Source organism: Meleagris gallopavo, chromosome 4, assembly GCF_905368555.1.
Source record: "Meleagris gallopavo chromosome 4, MGAL_WU_HG_1.1, whole genome shotgun sequence".
In the NCBI taxonomy this organism is placed as follows: Eukaryota; Metazoa; Chordata; class Aves; order Galliformes; family Phasianidae; genus Meleagris; species Meleagris gallopavo.
Window position 1 is genome coordinate 23,674,714 of NC_139407.1, and position 20,169 is coordinate 23,694,882.

The 20,169-nt window shown below is 36.3% G+C and overlaps 1 protein-coding gene across 2 annotated transcripts; it reads right to left on the reverse strand.

Annotated features, from left to right (window-relative positions):
* Positions 1 to 1,217: 1,217 nt before the first annotated feature.
* On the reverse strand, positions 1,218 to 20,148 carry FBXO8 (F-box protein 8). 2 transcript variants are annotated; one of them, XM_085222482.1, is made up of 6 exons: positions 20,007 to 20,148; positions 15,618 to 15,957; positions 13,253 to 13,379; positions 6,726 to 6,844; positions 4,862 to 5,058; positions 1,218 to 4,069 (listed from the first exon to the last, which is right to left on the reverse strand). In XM_085222482.1, exons 2-6 carry the CDS (start codon positions 15,944 to 15,946, stop codon positions 3,882 to 3,884), a joined length of 960 nt encoding a protein of 319 aa, XP_085078608.1. In that variant the 5' UTR covers positions 15,947 to 15,957; positions 20,007 to 20,148; the 3' UTR covers positions 1,218 to 3,881. The 2 variants fall into 2 exon arrangements, with proteins under 2 accessions (XP_085078608.1, XP_085078609.1); XM_085222483.1 differs by having other exon boundaries at positions 15,618 to 15,954; positions 20,007 to 20,146.
* Between the last annotated feature and the right edge of the window lie 21 nt (positions 20,149 to 20,169).

The following is a 20,169-nucleotide window of genomic DNA, read 5'->3' on the forward strand; positions in this document are numbered from 1 at the left end:
GAACTATTCCTGCTCATAAACTTATGCAATAGATGCTACTAAATTCCGGTATACTGCAGAGGAAATAGTCAGATCTATTTGCCCATCTATTTGTAGTTTATTTTTTTTAATCTTTATTTTGAAGCTATTTTAAATATATTATTTTCCAGTGTAGATTCCTTTCACTAGAGGGAATAGGAAGGAGAGGTTGAAGAGAACAAATTTAATTTATTTTTCCTGAATGAGAATTTCTTGCCCACTTCAAAACTGACAAGATTGTCTCTAGCCTACAACAATTTGGGCTCTCATTTGTTGAACAAGCTTTGTTTTATTTTGAGTAGTCAAACCAGTATAAGTCAGTTTGGAGGGTGAGTGGAAACTATTCAAGTTTTAGAAAGATGAGAAAACATAGAATGTCAGAAACTGATTATAACTAAGCCACATGAATATGTAATATACATCCTATTCTTTAAACAAATGAAGTCTCAGAATTTAATACAGCCAAAAATGAGCTGTATAATGTGACATTTGACATGGACTATGGTATACTAATTTCCTCTACATGAACAAGGAACAGCTGTCCTTTTGTCATATCCAAACTGTACCAAATTCAGCAAAATTTCAGAAATGGCCTTCAGAACACAGCTTTGGTATTCTAAGAGCAGAATAACTAGCATTTGTAGGGGGATGGGCTGCAGCCTCTTCCTTCAGAATGAAGTTATCCCATAGTTTCCTGAGGAACGCAGAGTACTGGTACAAGCTGGTAAGATGCATGGCCAAAATTCAAAGGACATGCAGTAGTGGAACCACAGAGTACCTTGGGAGTATGATCATGCTCATGTAACTAGATTTGGGATCGTCTACCTAAATCTTCCAAAATGCTTGATCAAGTAGCTATCTTCACAGTACGCCAATGAACAGACTTAGTAACACCTGGATCAATGAAGTATCTATCACTATTTTCTTTTAAAACATACATGGAGAAAGTAGCAGTGCACTGAAGAAGAAATTGCCCAAAACTTCCATTGTAGAGTACTTCTGGAGCATGACTAAGATAACTTTATCTTTGCCATTGGTAATATGCTTAATTTTTGCATGCAGCATTCCACCCCTTTTAAAACAAGGCAGAAAACTGTCTAACTTTATGGAAAGTTGTGATCCTTAGAAATGAAAAAATTGCTTATCTACCACTGTACAGAATGACTCAAACCTCAAAAGAAAAAAGGACAGATGAAATGTTTATTGTCAGTTTTGGTTTATTGGATATTTCTAAAAGAATTCACAAATGGCACGTTGCGTTAGATGCTTTCTATCCACTCTGAGTTGCTAATATAATGCATAACATGAGTTGGGTGCTAATCAATTAACACTATTCAAAATTTCTTGTGAAGATCAGAAGCTGATATTTATAGGAGTAATTTTTTTTTTTCCTTCTGGATATACAGAAACTTTAAGCATATTCTCCTGTTTCTAATTTATCTTCTTGGTTGTTACATGGGCCTTGAAGCTTTCTAAACCTTGTTAATAGATGTATTCAACTACTCCAGAAAGAACACATTCTGTCTGCCTGGAGGCTTTGTTCTCTATCTGTTTGAGGATAGGAACTGAGAGTCACTAGAAATTAAGAGAAATGTAGATTAATGAATTGTACTCTCATATCAGTGTAAAATCAAAACCACTATCTCTGATGTCAACAGAGGTGCCAGGAAAAAGAGAATTAGACTCTGAGCTGCATTTGTGGTCCCAGAAGAAAACTTTTCCTGATAAGATTGTAACTTGTTGAAACTTCAGAATTCATGGAATTCCTATTTGTATGTATGTAACATCTGAAGAGTGTATTTTAGGAAGTGGTATTCTGCAGCCTTCATGTAAAAGTACTTTAAGGAACACATGCTTACCCTTCATGGTTTTTTTTTTTTTAAACAACTTTTTTTTTTTTTTTAAACAGGACTAGAGACCTTTTCCTAAGGCAATATTTAATATTATGCTTTTAACATTTTGTGTTTGACATTAATTAATGACTAATGATTAAGGAATGCATCCTTGAGCCTTCTGAAATATATGAAAGGACCCAAAATGAAGTGATGAGAGCTTACCCCGAAAGAGAAAAGCAATACTGTAAAACTTCACAGGAAGACTGCTGCAATACTGCTGGCTCCTGACTTTGGTCATGTATGCCACACAAATACAAATTATGTTTAAATTTGATTAGAGGTAATTTACTTAAAAAATACAATTCTTTCTGGGTGCATTTTTGTGTGTGGACTAGAGTGATGAGCATAACTGTTTTTACTAAATACTTGAGGTACCAGCAGTAGCTCTGTTTTTCCCCCATTATTTCTGTAGCCCTTATGTAGTCTGAAATTAGTATATTGTCAGTCATCACTCTTCTCACATCTAAGACAAATGTAATATCCACTCAGTGCCAAAAAGAAAGCAGCAGTGTAGGCAAAGTATATGTCTATGAGTATGAGCTGCATTCAGTTGCTGGCTCCGCCATAAGCTTCTTACACTAAAAACAAACAACAACTACCTCTACAGAGGTTTGTAAAACACAACTAAGAACATCTTCCTACCTCATCTCATGGTGTGGTATGTAAAAATGATACATCTATTAGTTATTATGATAAAAACAGATGCTAGAGATAGCTGAGTATTATATAAACAAATATAATCAGGAAGAGATTAAGGAATGGCTCTTATTTCAACTACATATGATGTCAGTTTATGAGAAGCACTGCAGTATAAACTAAAACAAGGCAAATGCTTAATAACTTCCTGCACTTGTACTGCAAATGCACGGCTAATATTCTGCATGTTTCAGAGAATATAAGACACAACCTGATTGAAACCATTTTTCAAGTATTTTCGTAAGTCTAGAACTATTTAAAATCTACTTATAGAAGATATTTAGGAAGAGTCTGAGTTGGCCAAAACAGTCTGAAACAGCTCCAGTCTTGCACATTCACCACTCTAAGCTTGCTCGGCCACAGCTCTTAACAGCTTTAACAACGAGTCATCTGCTATAAATTTACCTGGCCGTTTCCATCACTGACACTTCCAAACTGAGGGAGATGGTTGAAAGCAGCAATGTTAGCTTCCCTACACTGCTTTTCCTGTTTAAGTTTTCCTTGCTTACAGGGCTGAATAGCTGATTGTAGTTGTTCTACACTGTCATTAACTAGTGCCAGCAAAATAAGTTTTCTATCTCTGTGCAACATGCACATTTTCCCTAGGCTATGCCTATGTGACCAATATGGTTATTCAAGTTAGTCATATAGTATTAAATATTAACTTAGATACTTTACAAGTGTTCTGTCGTCTCTCAGAAAAAAAAAAAAAAAACCAACCAAACTTTATCACAGTATTGAGATCTATGTATCTCTAACTTATGTATCTGAGGTAATTAGCACTGTAAAAAAAAACTTTAATGCAAAAGAAGGAAGTACACTTTTAAGAGAGAGGAGAAATTTTAGTTAAAATATTTTACAATAAAATAATTATGATTATAAATCTCTTTAGTTAAATATATACACATTACACAGTATCTTAAAAAGAATGAACTTATTAAAGTTTCAAGCAGATCTAATGCACAAATCCACCACTTTGTCAGCTTAGACTGTAATGTCAGTTTTAATATTTGTAATTAATTGTGTCAGACTACGGCACTATTTTGTGCAAAATTAAAAAAATTATGAAAAACAAATCTCCAAATCCTTCCATTCCCACAGTAAATAGATAGAAAAGGTAGTTTACACATACATACACTTACACTCAAACTTTGATTGCATACAGAGGTTAGAATGACCAGCACTAAAATAACCCCCATCTCTACAAAATAATCTATTTCTTGAAACTATGTAGTTTTTGAAAATTACAAATTGTGCTAGCAAATTGTGCGTTTAGGCAGCCACGTGGCCAATAAGGTAGATGTTGTCATAAAGGTGCCCTACAAAATCTTCACTAATATTCTGTGCAGCTCGTCGTGTATTCCGGATGAATTCCCTCTTTGACATTTTGTTCTTCACGTGAGGGCTGGTTAGATCAATGGAAAGAAGAATCAAAGAGTAACACAGTACATAAACTGCATCTAGACAAAAGAGAATAAAATAAAATAAAGGGAATTATGATCATTAAAAATATTGTTGCCTGACCAAAATTCTTATGCAGTCTTCAGCATTTGGGCCTAAAATTGCATATATAAAATATATAATAGAATTCAAAGGAATATCCCACTGTCATAAAATTTAATATAACCATTTAAAAAGTAATAGAATCAGCACACTGCTAAATAAACTTTTACAAATCTCTTAATATTCCTACAGTATCCAAAAATCACTGATATCATTATACACATTCATTTAAATGGAATCCTAAAGTCTTTGTAATCTAAAGCCAACGTCCTCCTAAGTTTATCTTTAATATGTAAGCAGTCCCATTGCTAAAAATTGGCACCATGCTACCAGTCAGAAATACTTTTTAATTTCAGTGAGGTCCAAAATTCCTTCTCCTTTCTGTGGGACTATCCACAGGGCAAAATGTTAAATGTGCAAGCCTTTGCAGAAGTGATTTTAGAGATACGAGAGAGCTTAAGCACAGAAAAAAAGTGAAGGAAAACTAACATGAAAATACCCCCACCCTTATCAACTAGAAAGAAAACATAAAGAAAACAAACTTTATGTTATTCATTTACCCATTTTCAACACAAATGAGATGATGACTGAATCCTCAACAAAGATGAAGGATGCTATCAAGCCATGCTTGTACTTTGAGAAATATTTGTTTAGATGCTAACTGTAAATCTAACGTGAACTGTAACATCATCCAAACATACACAGAAATACAGAGAGTGATTCATTGAACAAAAGCTCTTTTTGCTTACCAGGGCTTAGGCCAAGCTCTCTCATCAAATCAGGGTTACAAGCACAGAATCTGTGAGAGAATTTCGTTATGAGAGTCTCAAGGTACTCCCCGCGCTCCTCGGGGGCATGAATATGTCTGAAGAACTCTCTCAGTGCATTTGGCAAGAACTGATTTCTGAAGTTGTGCAGTGTCACAAGGTCATCCAAAACATCTCGCCTAGTAGAAGAAAATCTCAGTAATTAGAAAAGTGTTTTTTTTTTTTTAAAGCTTGTTTGTTCATGAAAATGTAGGTTTAAAAATCAAAATAGAAGGTTTAGAATAGTTTTGGAGCTTTAGAGTGTTTTATTCTATTGTTTCATTTTTGTAAAATAATACAAGGAACAAATACACATTCATCAGACACTTGCAATAATAGCCATAAAAATTTCTTTAGAATATAATAGAATAGAAATTTCTTTGCATGCATATTCATTTACAGTACACATGAAGGCTAACAGAATTTAATTATCTGGCGAAGTCATTAAAAATGCAGTAAAGGGAATATATTTGTGCACATTGTACATGTTTTGGTGCCTAAATAGAAACTATTATAGCAGCATCCTGTTAAAAAAAGGTTTCAGTTAGATAAAATTTGCTTACAAAACCTCTTGAAAGGTTAAGTCCATCAGGGTACAGTGCTACCAAGTGTTTTCCACTGAACACAGGATCAACGAAGTGATTCAAACTAGCTATAGTGATTCAACTATGTATAAACAGATGTGCAGAAGACATCTGAAGTAAATTTGGAAAGAAAATATTTTGGTATGTTGATGTTTTCTATTATATATTTCAATACCATGTGGGGTGTTTTAATGTCTAGAAATCTAATTCTTAACTTCTTCTGCCTGATTTCACTTTATGAAGGGAAGAATAATAGCAGTAGGTATTGCTAAATTTAATCAGTAACTTGCAGTCTCATCTGGTAAATGTTCTCATGTTTTTTCTATTGCTCTAAAACATGATAATCTGAAGTTTTACAGCATAGATCTGTCTCTGATGGTGACACCAAAGAATGACTGCTTTTACTTGTTTAGCAGTGAAGGCTGAGGGGAATGAGATGCATGACAGGATTCCTGCTATAAGTGCTGCTGTTCACTGTTCACCTGCTCTTCCTATTTAAGTATTGGTATTACTTTCCTCCTCTATCAAATTTGTTTGAATTTGTAGTTTGCACTCCTCTTTCCTGATACTGCACCACCCAAAGTTGAAGATATCCTGGTAGGCAAAAGAAAGCACTCTAGGGATAGGAGAGCATGGTACAGCAGGGGGAATGTACCTTGCTGCTTTCAGCCAGAGCGTGCTCTGCTACATCTTAGGGAGTGAGCATATCTCCCATTTGAGAAACATTGGAAAATCAAATAGTGTTTAGAGACTTGATCGTGAGTTAAAAAGCTGCAATCACGTGGTAGAACAACTGCTTTTTCCTATTAACATTCATATTACATATGAAAAAAGGAAGACCAGATTAAAAAAAAAAAAAAAGGTAGTAAATATATATAAAATCTGAATATATGTATATATATAAAAAACACTGCCATACAGTAGAGAGTATCCTGTGCATCTTAAATGCAAACTATACTTTCTAAACAATTTATAAGAAGAATTACAAAAATAGTGAAAGAGCAAACTATGTGAGAGTCATTGGTTATATGTAGTATTTTCAGAGGTTCCTATATGATCAAAATTCTGGAACTAAAGAACTGTTCAGATTTAGCAGCAGCATTATACAGTTGAATTTCCATGTATTTTTACATCAGTAAAATTACAAGCAAAATAACTATTGTCAGGGTTGCTGTGCATTGAAAACAAATAGCAGCTTTCTCCTCACACGAAATTCAAATTACCTTTCATCGAGATAGATTCTCAGCTTCTTCCAATTTAGTGTTCTTGTGCAAAAGATAAACTTAGCTATTTCCTTTGGCGAATCATCTAGTATACCCTTGGACATAAAGTAGTTGACTCCCTGAGATAAAAAACATGTATGCATAAATACGTTTCATCTTCATATTATGGTTAGGAACAAGTACTGTACTTAACAACACAAGAAAATTATCCCACTTATTACTCACATTTTATTCTAGCTGAATAACTTCACTTCCTCTCAATCAAATTTCAACATGCACAATACAATCTAAAATTACAAATCAAATGCAAAGGAACCTAGTTCGTTGTTATGGTTGAGATTTTACATATACTTAGAGTAGGACATTTAAAATTATGAATCTCATACAAGCATGGTAGTTCAGCAGTATTTCAATTACAGTGTTTTAATATTGTATAATTTTATTTAACCATACATTTTAACCATTGATTTTAATTTCAGAACTTTCAAAGATAAGAAAATCTTAGCCATAATACATTTTGTCTTTAATATCTTTGACTAAAACATTAATGTTCACACATGTATGTGATGAATCACATTCAAATAGATGCATTAAATGCATTTGTTTAAATGTGTAATACTGCAAATAAACACAAGCACGCAGATTTCAAAGCATAGGTAAATATAAACATATAAATAGACATAAAAATATGCATAGACGAAAATAAGAACGCTTCATTATATAAAAATGCTTTAAGAAAGACAGAACTAGTGTGTATATTTTATATTCATTTTATAATTTGTAGAATTTTCCACAGTTTGCCAAGCATACATTTCTTATAGAATACACACGCCGAATTTCATAGAAAACAGCAGTGAAGAAGCATATGATATTGTTAAAAGGATTTTTTTTTTCCCCCTAAAATAAATACAAATCTGAAGGCTCCATACACTTAGGGGAAAAAAAAGACTAGCAATATTAGCCTCTGATTTTAAGAAGAATCCTAATTTGAGACAGTAGTGAAATGCATTGCATTATAAGCTTGCATTTAGGTCCAATTTAGATGATATTTAAGTCTGTCTGTAGTTAGGATGGGCAACATAAGGTTGAGTACTTTCTTGAATTAGAGCTAAACATGAAATTAAATCAAAATGAGTATCAACTGCTTATTAATTCCTCTTTGGTGGCAGTTTGCACATGACTACCAGCAGGACACCAGGGCTTCACCAGTTCTTTTTACTTTCAGCTTATCTATGCCTCTCTTAAGGATATCCTGCCTCAATGAGACTTCAGTATTTGCTTCAGTAATGAGCACTTGCTTAAGGTAATACAAACTGAGGCCTATCAAGGGAGTGTCAGTAACACTTCTAAAAGCATACTTCTGCTGCAATTATTTAATAAACGCTTCTGCAACGCATCTGGAAAATACCTGGCATTTCACAGCTGAAGCAATATGAAAATAATGTCTGCTTTAAGATAGATGGTAGGTTGGTTTCTCTGATCCAGTAAATGTCAAAAGTTATTTCTTTAGTACATTACAACTCAATAAAGGATCTCCACCAGATATGCCACTGAATCTCTGCAAAATGTTTGTGTTCCCTGTCTCTAACTCCCAATCTCTCCCCACCACACAACAGTTGACCATATATCCCCTGTGAATGCAGTCTCTTTATTCATTTTCCTTATCACTTTCACAAATAAACAGGGATAAATATATTTCAACACGCATCATTTTAAAGTTGCTATTTATTTCTTCTTAAGCAATGACAAATACTTTGCAACAATATAAATCTGATTTCTCTTTATAGTTCTTAAGTTTTCAAAATTAAATTTATTTTCAAGATTTAAGGCATATTTTCTAATCTATTTTTTCTAACACTGTAAACATCCTCGGATTCCTCTCAGAATCCATGTTTCAAATAAATCACATCTGGTAGCTAACATGGTTGCTTGTGACAGGTACATTAACTGAAATAAGTAGTTCTATGCACTATTAAATCCTACGCTAAGATTATTTTTCAGTCATCTGGTGATTCTCTTAGGCAGCATTTGCCTGAATTCAGCTAGGCAGAACTGTGCCACTATGAGGTCTGAAGAGGTGTTTTAAACACTTACGAAGTACAGCAGGACAAGCTTAGTTGCGCTTAGTTGATGAGTAATTAGCTGAAGAGCACAAGGGTAAAGATTTCCAGTAGCTATTTGTGGAATCTAGTTGGCCTTATAATGCTCTCAGCATTAGAGATTTAGGAAAGATGCCTTAAAGATACCTTGCCTTCCACGGCCATGGGTGCTACTGCTGAACTTCAGACATTTGTAGTTTCCTTTGTCCTTTTTATTTACATATGCACACAAAACAAACTAACTGCATTCTAAGTTGGTGACAGAACTTTCTGAAATCACATTTTGTCTTTTCCCACACACGTTCATCTTTTTAGTATTTAAATGGAATTGGATGCCAAATCAGAATTAGGACACCGTGAAGCTTTTTACCTAATGCATGTTTAAAAATACTACAGCAAAATATGTGCCAAATAAATCACTCAGTAAAGACAAATTTCACTTAAAATTTGAAATTTATCAAACATTTCTACAACTGCTCAATTTGGTCAACTTAAGTAGTTTTAAAAGGTAAAACATTCTTAAAGCCTAGGAAATATGGGAATTCAAGTTTAAACACTAGGCCAAATATACAGATGATTTCTGCAGGTCAGTGATTGTTGTTCTATGTTGTATATAGGGCACCAATTTGTAATCAGAGCTTCTAGGTAACACTAACACGACTAGTAAATAGTTAATTATAATTAGATATATGCAGTAATAATCACATTTTTTTAGAGAAATACAGTATTAATACGTTTCATGGTGCTTCTTCCAGAACAAAATACACAGTATGAATTTGATATTTTCTAATAGGTATTTATAAGATCGTTTTCCTAAGTTATGAAGTCATACACTGACCACGTTACTTGTTGACAAATGTGGACACAATGAAGAACATGCATTTTGAATGTCATTGTTTTCATTGTATGCCTTTCAAATGCATTCTCAGTGATACACACTTGTGATGCAATCTTTTATTTCCAGAAATATTTTTCATGTCATGTAGCTTCCATAATTGATAATTCGGAAGACTGAAATCCTGTGACTTTAAAGTACAGTTTCCAAAAGGTTTCAGCTATTGGGTCCTTTTCACCTTTTCACACACTTAGAATGGAAGTTGGAATCACGTAAAGAACTTCCTGCCCCTGTCACTTACACATACTTTTAACATTCTTAGGACAAATAACATAGCACATGTCAGCTTCGGCTTGCTCAGTAGACCACTATGAAAGAGAATAAGCATTCCAAAAATTTGGCTAACAAAACACAGAACAGTAAATATTCCATCATCTACAGACTACCTATAATTAAAAGCCAAGTAATGGTGCTTTATCTAAGCCATTACAAATTATATAGTAACCAAGGACTGAAAATTATTGCAAAACTAAGGGCAGTTGCTAATGAATGAGACAATTTCCACAAAACTGGAAAGCCAGGTGTAGTGGAAATGCCATCATGGCTTGAACTAATGACTGAGCACCTGGTAGGAAGGGAGGACCAACCTAGGGGGGCTCAGGTGTATGCAATGCACCTGAATGACTGGAAGGGGTGGAGACAGGATCCATCCCTTCCTAGACCTCATTTGGGGGTTGGCAGCAGAGGTAAGGTGATCTCTCTGGAGATTCCTGTGTACCTGATGCTTTTTAAAGGTAAGCAGCTTCTTTCCTTTATTTCTGTGCCTACTGCTGTTGCATTTGAGCAAATCCTCACTTATCACAGCCTGGGATCTTGCTGCTCTGCTGTCACTGTTGCACTTTCCATTGTGTTACACTAGTCATAGCATGAGCACTGCCTCTGCTTACTGCTCTTTACAGTTGTTATACTATGTACAGGAAATCCTGATCTTATTGCAGTCTGAGTATTTTTGTATTGTCCAGATTCTAATACATCCATACAAATAAATGCTATTCAATAATATGTAAGAAACGCTATTGATAAAAAAGAAACAACAATTAGATCTTTTTCTGATTGAAGTATTCTTTTCCACTTTCCATTCCAAATGCAACTCCATAGCATAGACCCATGTAATTAATTTGACAGTATATTTTGCAGGGAACTGGAAACTGTATACAGAACAGTGGAAAATAACTTCTGGTTATGACAAACTATGTCATAAGCATACATGATATAGAATGAGCACTATATAAGAAACATTTCACATACGTTATGCACTCTTCTAAATAAAATACAGCAGAGAGAATGTTGGCAGGTTCAACAAAATACTCATATTCAAGTCTTAGTACTAACTCTAAACCATGCCCTCTCCCAAAGAAACAAAAACCAAATCCCAAAATCTTGGCTATAGTGGTTCTGGTTCTGCCACTATGATAAAACAAAATGACAAACAAAAAATCAGAAACAAAACATGCACTGGAAAACTTTCAGATTATATGTAATGTGATTATGCACATCTTTTTTCAGCAGAATGTGAGCACCTGGTATGAATTATGCAAGCTCATGCACATAGTCAATACATAAAATTACAGCAGGTATCACAACACCATGCACACAACAATGGCTAACCAGAGAATCCTACCACAAAGCGTGTAGATGCTCTTCCCTACCCCGTGAGCCACCGCTAGCTCTGGAGCTGTTGCTGTGGAGCCTGGTTACCCATTTTCATGACATGGGCGCTGTCCTTTGGAGAATCTTGCTCCTGTGGCTGTAAGTATTCCTATTTTTATAGTATTTGATCAGGTCTGTTATCAAATGTAAAGCAGAGTTTGGCAGGAAATTCCAAGACACAATTTGTAATAGTGGAATGTCAAATATTCCAGTCACAGTGTCCTTGTAATAATAGTTTGCCAACATCACAGTTGTAAACAAGAAAAGCTCTGGTATCTATGAATTCTCCTGAAACTCAGGCCATGAATAATTCCTACCAGGCTATGGTGCTTCACAGGGAGAGAGGAACAGAAGGCATAGGAGATACCCTGAGGTTCTCATCTCTCACTAGGCCTGATGCAGTTTGTACTACTACTGTACAACATAACCATAATGAAGCCTTAACAAGCATGTTAGTGTAACAAATTTAATACTTAATTTAGGTATACTATAAGGTAGCTTTAGTTTGCTTATCTTTGTTTTCTTGAAAAATGTTGATGCTTTCACTCAATGCCTTTTGTGAAGGATCCAAATGCTTTACACCTATTGTAATTTAAATTAGACAAGGCAGTTGCCAACTGAAACTTGATATATTCTTGAGATACATTTTCATTTGGAAAGCTTTACAGTTATTACTAAACTCATTAAAATCCTGCTGAAAATCAATATTAATCACTCAAGTGGCAGGTGCTGAGGTCTCAGCACTACCTACCAAAGTTCAAAGCAGAGCTCTGTGAGAGAAATTACAGAATACTTATTTATGACTAATAGAAGTAACGAATTTCTTTATCAAGCAAAACATGAGATAAAGCAAGAGTTTAAACAAAATCCCATTGCTGCAATGATCTATGTATGACTACTTTATTTATTTCACCCTGCAGCCTCAAGTTCTTGTTTTCTGCATCTTAGCAGTGCAAACTGTTTGTTTCCTGAAAGTGTATCTCTTCATGACTTTTTCTATTTTGGATTTGTTCAGCTACCACTTCGTTGTGTACATGTAAACATACATAGGAAGTTAATGTTCAAAACTGTCTACCATCTTTTCCTAATAAACATGCAGCATGAGGAATCTAGTTTTATGTACAAAACACTGTCTTGATCACTTTAGAATTAGCTTTTGCCTGGAAAATATTTAGTTATCTACTCTCAAACATGTTTCCTCTTTGAAAAGTGAGAGAGAGGCACAAGCTGTCTTTTCCAGTTAGTTACACAAACTAATAAAATGAAACCTTTTAGGTATTTTTAGAAAATAAATATAGTGTTACATACTATGAAGAAGATTCTCTTTACACAGAATAAAAATCCACAGAAATAAAATCAAACTGATATTTCAGGTAGTTCAGCAATATATCTTTTTCACTGTGATCCTTGACCATACAAGTATTTAAAAATGCCTTCCGAGAAACCATAATTGTCACAAAAGTAATTGCTGTCACTTTATTCCTCATTCTCTTATAACTGAAGTCAGGTAAAGTGGGAGCAAACCCATACTCTGAAACAGCATTTGACTGCATTTGAAAGCACTTTTTTTTTTCTTTAATACCCCACTTCTTCAGTTAGGGTCTCCCTCTTGTTTCCAAGTCAACACATGGTAAGGAATTTCTGGCATCTGTAGGTCAGACTGCTATACCAAGCATTTAAGAGGCAAGCTGTGTAAATGATGCACACAGGTACCATAGACAAAAAAAAAAATAAAAAAAATCAGGATAGGGCTATAACTTAGTATTAACCATTCCTATAGAAGAAGAAATACTAAAGCTTTGCCTTTTAATGTATCTATGACTATAAAAGAACAACCACAAATATTTTAATATGTTTGTTACTGTCAGCAATGGTTCACTTACCTCATCAGGGTTGGCATTAAAGGTGAGACTGCCCTCATCTAGCTGCATATACAATTTTCTAAAAGAAAATCCTAGAGGTGGATTCTTATTGTATATAGAACAGTGACCCCAAGTGGATTTGCACAACCTATGAAAACAGAATTAGTCTATTATCAAAAACCTTTTCTGTATTTTATGTATTTACAGAAGCAAAATGTAATTAACACTGCAAAGCCAAGTACTCAAACAATAAGAAAACTTCAAAATAAGACTGATCGTAACACTTAATTCTTAACCTTTCTGTATGTTTGTTTCTAAAGTCTTCAACTATGATGACACTTTTTTTTTGTAGGTTTTGGTATATACTAGTGCAACCTCAAAATGTATTCCAGTAGGTGGCATTGTAATGACATCTACACAGTTGAAACCTCTGACACTCCTAGTATCTGAACAGTAGGTAAGAAGTGACAAGTTATTCTCTTGCAGTAATATCAGATTAAAAATCTGTGTTTCTTTTCTTGTGCTCTAGTTGTGTGGTGAGTGGAATGTCATATCTGGACCAAAATATGCAATCTGCTACTTTCTACCCATCTTTTTCCCAGTCTTGATGACTCTGGGTTATTTGATTAAACCCTATGCCTCCATAAATATTTTATCGATATTTTTCATAAGTTCCAAGGTTTCTTCTATCCTGCCTCTGACTCCATGTTTCATCAGTTTCTGTTCCTTGTCTCAGTTTCCTTGATGATGTTGTCTAAACTTCCCTTGAACTTTCACTTCCTAGGTGCTTTGCTTCTTATCTAAGTTCCTTATTTCAGTTCTAGTTCTGCTTTAACATATGTTTAAAAAACAAAAAAACCAAAAAAAAAAAAAAAAAACAAAAAAAAAACAAAAAACAAAAAATTGGCCACAGTGGTTAGAATTCTTCAGGTGGCTGAAGTAGAACATGAAAGAAACTTGATTTTTCTCTCAGCATTTTGAGTCTTATTTGAACTGAGTTCTGGAACACAACTGTAGAACTCGCTAAATTCTAAACTCAATATATGTAGATTATTAAAAATTAAGATGTTAGCAGACATAATGTAAACTGAGACTTAATAAAAATGTGCTAAACCAGGACAAACTTTCACAAACAAATATATACCTGAACTGAATATTAAGGAAAATTTCACTAAAAATGATTGAGCTGTTTCCCAAGGTGAACTCTGAGGGAAATATACTTTTTTAACCCTTATATTAAGAATATATATTGTTTAATTAAGAAGCTATAATGTACTTGTGCCTTAGAACTGGAAATTTATTTGTATTTTGCACAGTTTTGGTACCAAGGATCAAGAACAATACGATAACAAACTGCAAAGTTATTTTATGCACATAATCTTATAAGCTTAAATGAACCTTCACTAGAACCACCACTTCTTGCCAAGATAACAGTCCTGAATGAAAGAACAGCTATGACTAAGAAGTTATAATTGCATTATCCTCTTGATGAAGTTCATGAAGTGAACTGAGGAGAAGCTGCTTCAAATGCAGAGAAGCAAATAGACTGAGAGAAGGAAATAATTTAGAGCACAACGAAAGGAAAATAAACAGGACCTGGAACAGCAACCCACTTGTTACATTAATATCACTCACTGTCAATTAAATTAAAGGATAAGGCTGTGTTGTGAAAGAAGACAAATTCTACTGACAATCTACCCTAAAGATAGGTATGCTTTCATAGGATTCTCTCCTAGTGCTCTGATACACCGGAATGAAAAGTGGTGTTTTTAATTAAATTTTCATCTTGCACAATTTTATTTGATAGAATATTCCTTTATTTCTCGGACATACAAACAGTCAGAATTGCCTCTGCATGTTGTATAAATGTTTCAGCTGTTAGATAGTAGAAATTCCATTGCATACTTGCAGAACTGGCCTTTTCTTTCCCCCTTTCTGCTGCTGTTTTCCAAAAAACAAGGGCATACGTTGCTCTAACTCAACTAGAGTTCTTATTCCTTTCTATCTAGAGCTTCAGCTAAACAGATTTACTTGCTCAAGTTGGGTATTTGTGTTGTTATTTCTCTGAATTTCAAACACTTCAGCTGTGCTTTGATTTAAAACAAAAGTGAATGAGTCCTTGTTTTGTTTTTTTTTTTCTCACCAAACAGGTCTGTAGTAATACATGCATGTGCTTATACCCAGCACATTTGTGTATACAGAAACCTCTTTCACTATCTTAGTAGTAATTAGAAATCCATAATTACACATTTTTAAACTGTGTTCATTTTCTCCCCTATGCCAAATCTCTTTTAACTTAAACCTTTGCTAAAATTGGAATAATACAAAGCACGATTTGAGACAATTATTTTTACTACTCCCAGGTGATGCATTTGTTTTTGCTTACCCTTGCCAGAGGAGCTCATCATTAGCGAGATCCTGCCAAACACATGAAGCTAGACAGAGATCAGTTGCATTCAGATATGACAAAATGGTAAAACTAAGCTCTGGTGGCAGCATTTCCAAGTTAATGAATCCTTCTTGTTCTTTAGATTTTCTTGTCTTCAGCAAGTGGTAGATGTCAATGCCTCCTTGGGCTTGTTTCCGGTGGGTTGTATTGGAGACATTGTTAGTAGCTATTCTCCTACCATGCTCTCTGGTAAGATAGCTTTGTCCACTGAATCCTTGGTGTTGCAGTTGCTGATTCCTAGCAACCCTCCAGAGTCCCTGACCCATCTGTGAGCCTGCTGGACATAAAAAGCCAAATTATATGTTATCATAGTCACATTTCCTTTAACATTTAATTAAATTAGTTTATTTAGAAACAATGAAGTGCTACAAAATGAAAGGACAGTCAAAATCATCCAGACGAATGGGAAACACACAAAAACATGCTGTGACTGACATAAGGACAACATTTAAGAACTTGATATATTGCAGCTAGAAGCCATTCCCAACTTCAGTGTATTTCCTTTCTTGTTTCTGAGCACCTGAAACACTTCTTTAAACGTTTTTTCAAAGTCGTCAGGGTTAGGAGCTTGTGTACCTATATTGAATCCAGGACACCAGCTCAAGCTATTTATCAGTTCTGTTCTAGAAACACAATGTAGCAGTATATCTGAAACACAGTATCACTCTCTAAGTAAAGATCAATCCTGCTCAGTACACAAAGAGGCGCCGAAGCCCTAAGAGAGGAGGCATTACTACAACTTCTTATGCAGTACTGGTCTGGATGTGTAAAGACAACTAAAGACACTTTGGATTACAAAAGACCAATAAGAATCAATCAGATGGTTGGTAGATAACATGTGTAAGTAAGCAAAAAAGTTAATTGCCTCTTGAACTCTTGAAAACTGTAAGCAACACAGCCACCTTGTTTAACTCTTATCTCTATGACAAAGAATAAAGTAGTAAAGGAACTTGGAGGCTGAATGCCCAAAACAATGACAGTAAATTCACAATTATATGGGTCAGAAGGGATCTCTAGTGATCATCAGTTATGGTTCCGGACTGTCCTCTGAAGTTAAGTACACTGCAACAAAGTCTTGGAAGAAGTCTTGTCTGGAACATAAGGTGGTGTTTCTTCCTTTCTCTTTGCTGTCCCTCTGTAATGCCTTTTTGAAACTGTGGTACAATCTCATATCCTAAATCTTTAGAATAGTATCCAGAAGTTTTTAGGTTCAGTGTAAGAAATAAGATTAAAAGTCAACTCGCTGACAAAAGCAAAACTAGGTTTCTGTATCTTATTTATCTCAACTTGTACATTGTGCTTATTTTTTGTCAAAATTTGCTGTAGATAATAATAAAAAGAACAGAGGATTTAATTAACATGACGTTCCCATTTTGCTAGGCATTTTATATGAGCTTGATAGTTACTGAAGTACAGTACTTATTAAACAGGTATCTCTAAATGTCTTGAGAGGCTCCAACCAATTCTAGCCCTTTGCCTTGTCAGTGAGGTGAACGCTGTCAACAAGCCGTCATGTTTTCAAACATACAGGTGACAATTCGAAAGGTCCTGTTCACTTCCAGAAGTTATGAGGTGATCTGAATGACTAAGTAACAATGATCTGCCAATTCAATTGTCAGAAATATTAGGTTTTTGAAAACAGGTCAATGTACACACATGCATGTAGATGTGAATTGAGTATAACCTGCACATTCATAGAATCATCGTGGAATGGCTTAGGTTGGAAGGGACCTGAATTCCAGCTAATATCTAACCAAAATCTCCCCTCTTCTAGTATAAAGCCATTTCCCATCACCCTATCGCTATCAGATTGTGTAAAAAGCCAGACTCTATCCTGTTTATAAGCTCCGCTCAACTATTGGAAGTCTGCAATGAAGTCTTCCCCACCCACCAGGACCCCCAAGTCATCCTCTGCAGGACTGCTCTCATTGAGTTCCTACCCCAGTCTGTACGTGCTTTTGGGATTGCTCTGACCCAAGTACAAACAAACAAAAAAACCTGCCTAAATATGTAGCACTAAAATTAAACAAAATAATAGAATAGCCAAAGAGCAAGTCATTAGTTTCAGGGACAGAAAGAACCAGGTGCTTGTCAGTCCTTATCATTATTTTAACTCCTCAGCCACTAAAGCATCAGAAGGACAAAATATGATAAAGCTGAAATACCAAATATGAAATTTTACAAAATAAGTAATGAGTGAACTTCTATGTGAATTGTGTATGTCAAGTAATGAGAAAGGAAAGTACTGTTAATTAAGGTAACTTTTATTAGTCAGACTAAGGAACACATTTTGCTAATACTTTTGATATCTGTCCTGACGTTAGTTTACATAATTTTAACAGAGCTATATTTCCACATACGTTTGTTAACTGATTAAAAAACAAGTCTTTCAAAAATGCTATTTGGACATACTTTAAGGCAACAGCAACAAGAAAAAAAGACAACAACAATGTAATAAGTAATTTTGAAGGCTCTGAAGAACGTGAAATCATATTGTGAAAAATTTCATAACACACCAGGATGGCAACACAGAGGAAATGACAGCATTATCAGGAGCAGATCATCAAAAGGCTGCACCCAGGGAATTATCAAGTGAACTTTAATCCATTAGGTAAGAATCTGGCAATTTTATAATAGCTTTCAAGCTTCTTCAGTCAGATTATCTTTCTGTTCTGCAGGCCACACTTGTAAATAGGTCATAGTTGCAAACGATCAAGTTTTCCAAGCCCTAATCAAATATCCAAATTTCATTTGCTAGCTTAATGTTTTTATTGCAATACCTAGCTAGTAGTTCCTGTTTACAAACTGCATTCTATTGAGCAATACAGAGCTAACAAGAACACCAGTGTTTGTTGCTGGTGCTCACAGGGTTCATCTTGCCACAGAATGCTAATTGTGACATATCATTTACAGCCCAGTCACTATTAGATTACTTAACACTATGGTTCCAAGACAAAAAAAACAAAACCCAAAAAACAACAGTGCTATGGTACCCAAGAAATTAGTCTTCTTACAGAGTTCTCACATATTTATGCAGAAAGTATCAGTAGAGAAATCTTAGAAAGACTTCTTAAAATAAAAAATTGATTTTAAATGCATATTTCTATTTTAAGCACCAACTGAACGAGTTTCGGGGATGACAAAAAGCAAGATTCGATTCAAGCCGACTACTGGGAACACAGTGCGTGGCTCCTCAGCAGTAGATGTGCTTTTTGTAGAGCCAACTTTTTTTCCCCTGTCAAGCAAATGCTTTCAGCTTTGCAGTAATCCAGGATAACGCTTTGAGATCTCACTCATAGAACAGTGAGAGTCAGTGCATCGCTTTTTCACTCAGAGGGTGGTGACACACTGGAACAGGTTGTCCAAGGAGGTTGTGGATGCCCCATCCCTGATGGCATTCAAGGCCAGGCTGGATATGGCTCTGGGTGGCCTGGTTGGCAACACCACACATGGCAGGGGGGTTGAAACTAGATGATCATTGTGGTTCTTTTCAACTCAGGCCAGTCTATCATCATATGGCTCTAAGAGTAATGGTGTCTAAAAATATAATTTTGTAATATTGTGAACATCCACTTTCAGGCCCCAGATTCAGGAAGCCACTCAAATGTATGTTTCCAAACTTGTGATTGACGTTACTTCAGCCAGTACCTGCAACCTTCCGATGGCTTGGCTGTCACAACTCTCACGGGAGGAAGTGACACTACGCTTTTTTGTGGATTGCTGATCTCCCCTGGCACTGCCTGGCCTATGGCTATCGACCAGCCTGACTTAACTTTGCAGAGAATCCCAGAACCAGGTCTGCTTCGTGTTACTGTGTTACAGAGTAAATCCTTTTTGCAGTGAAGCCCATGACAGAAGACTACAAGCTAAATGCCATCTCTGTTAGGACAAAGATGCAGTGGCCCTGGTAGCCCCGTCAAACCAATAAAGCACACGCGGAGGCTCCACGCGAGGCCTTTGCATTGCACCGAGCCCTGCGGCCGCGTCTGAATCCATCTCCGCGTCTTGAGCTTCCTTCCCCACAGCCGCCCTCCGCGCGGCGGCCTGCCGGCGCCCTGGCTGTGAGCGGCACAGCCGCCCCCAGACAACGAGCGTGCCCGCTCCACAGGCCGCACCGGCCCCTCTCACCGCAGGACAGTCCCCGAGCTGGACCGCGCCGAGGGAGGCGGCGACCCCGGCCCCTCGCAACACCACCGGGTGGTACCGCCCCCGAGTGCCATTGGCCCGCGCCAGCCGGGCCCGGCCTCTGATTGGCCGCATCGCCAGTCCATCATCGACCGGCCGCTTGCCCGCGGACGGAGCCCAGCCGCGGAAGCCCTTCCGTACCTGTGCGAGCTCGGGTCCAACCGCCGCCGCGACGAGCTCGTTGCGGGTTGGTGCGTGAGCCTCGCCGGACGGAGAGGGACTAGGCGGCCCTAGGGGTAGGAAGAGGCGGTGAGGCCCCTCCGGCGCGCAGCGAGCCGCCGCCGCCGCGCCTCCTGCCAGGCAG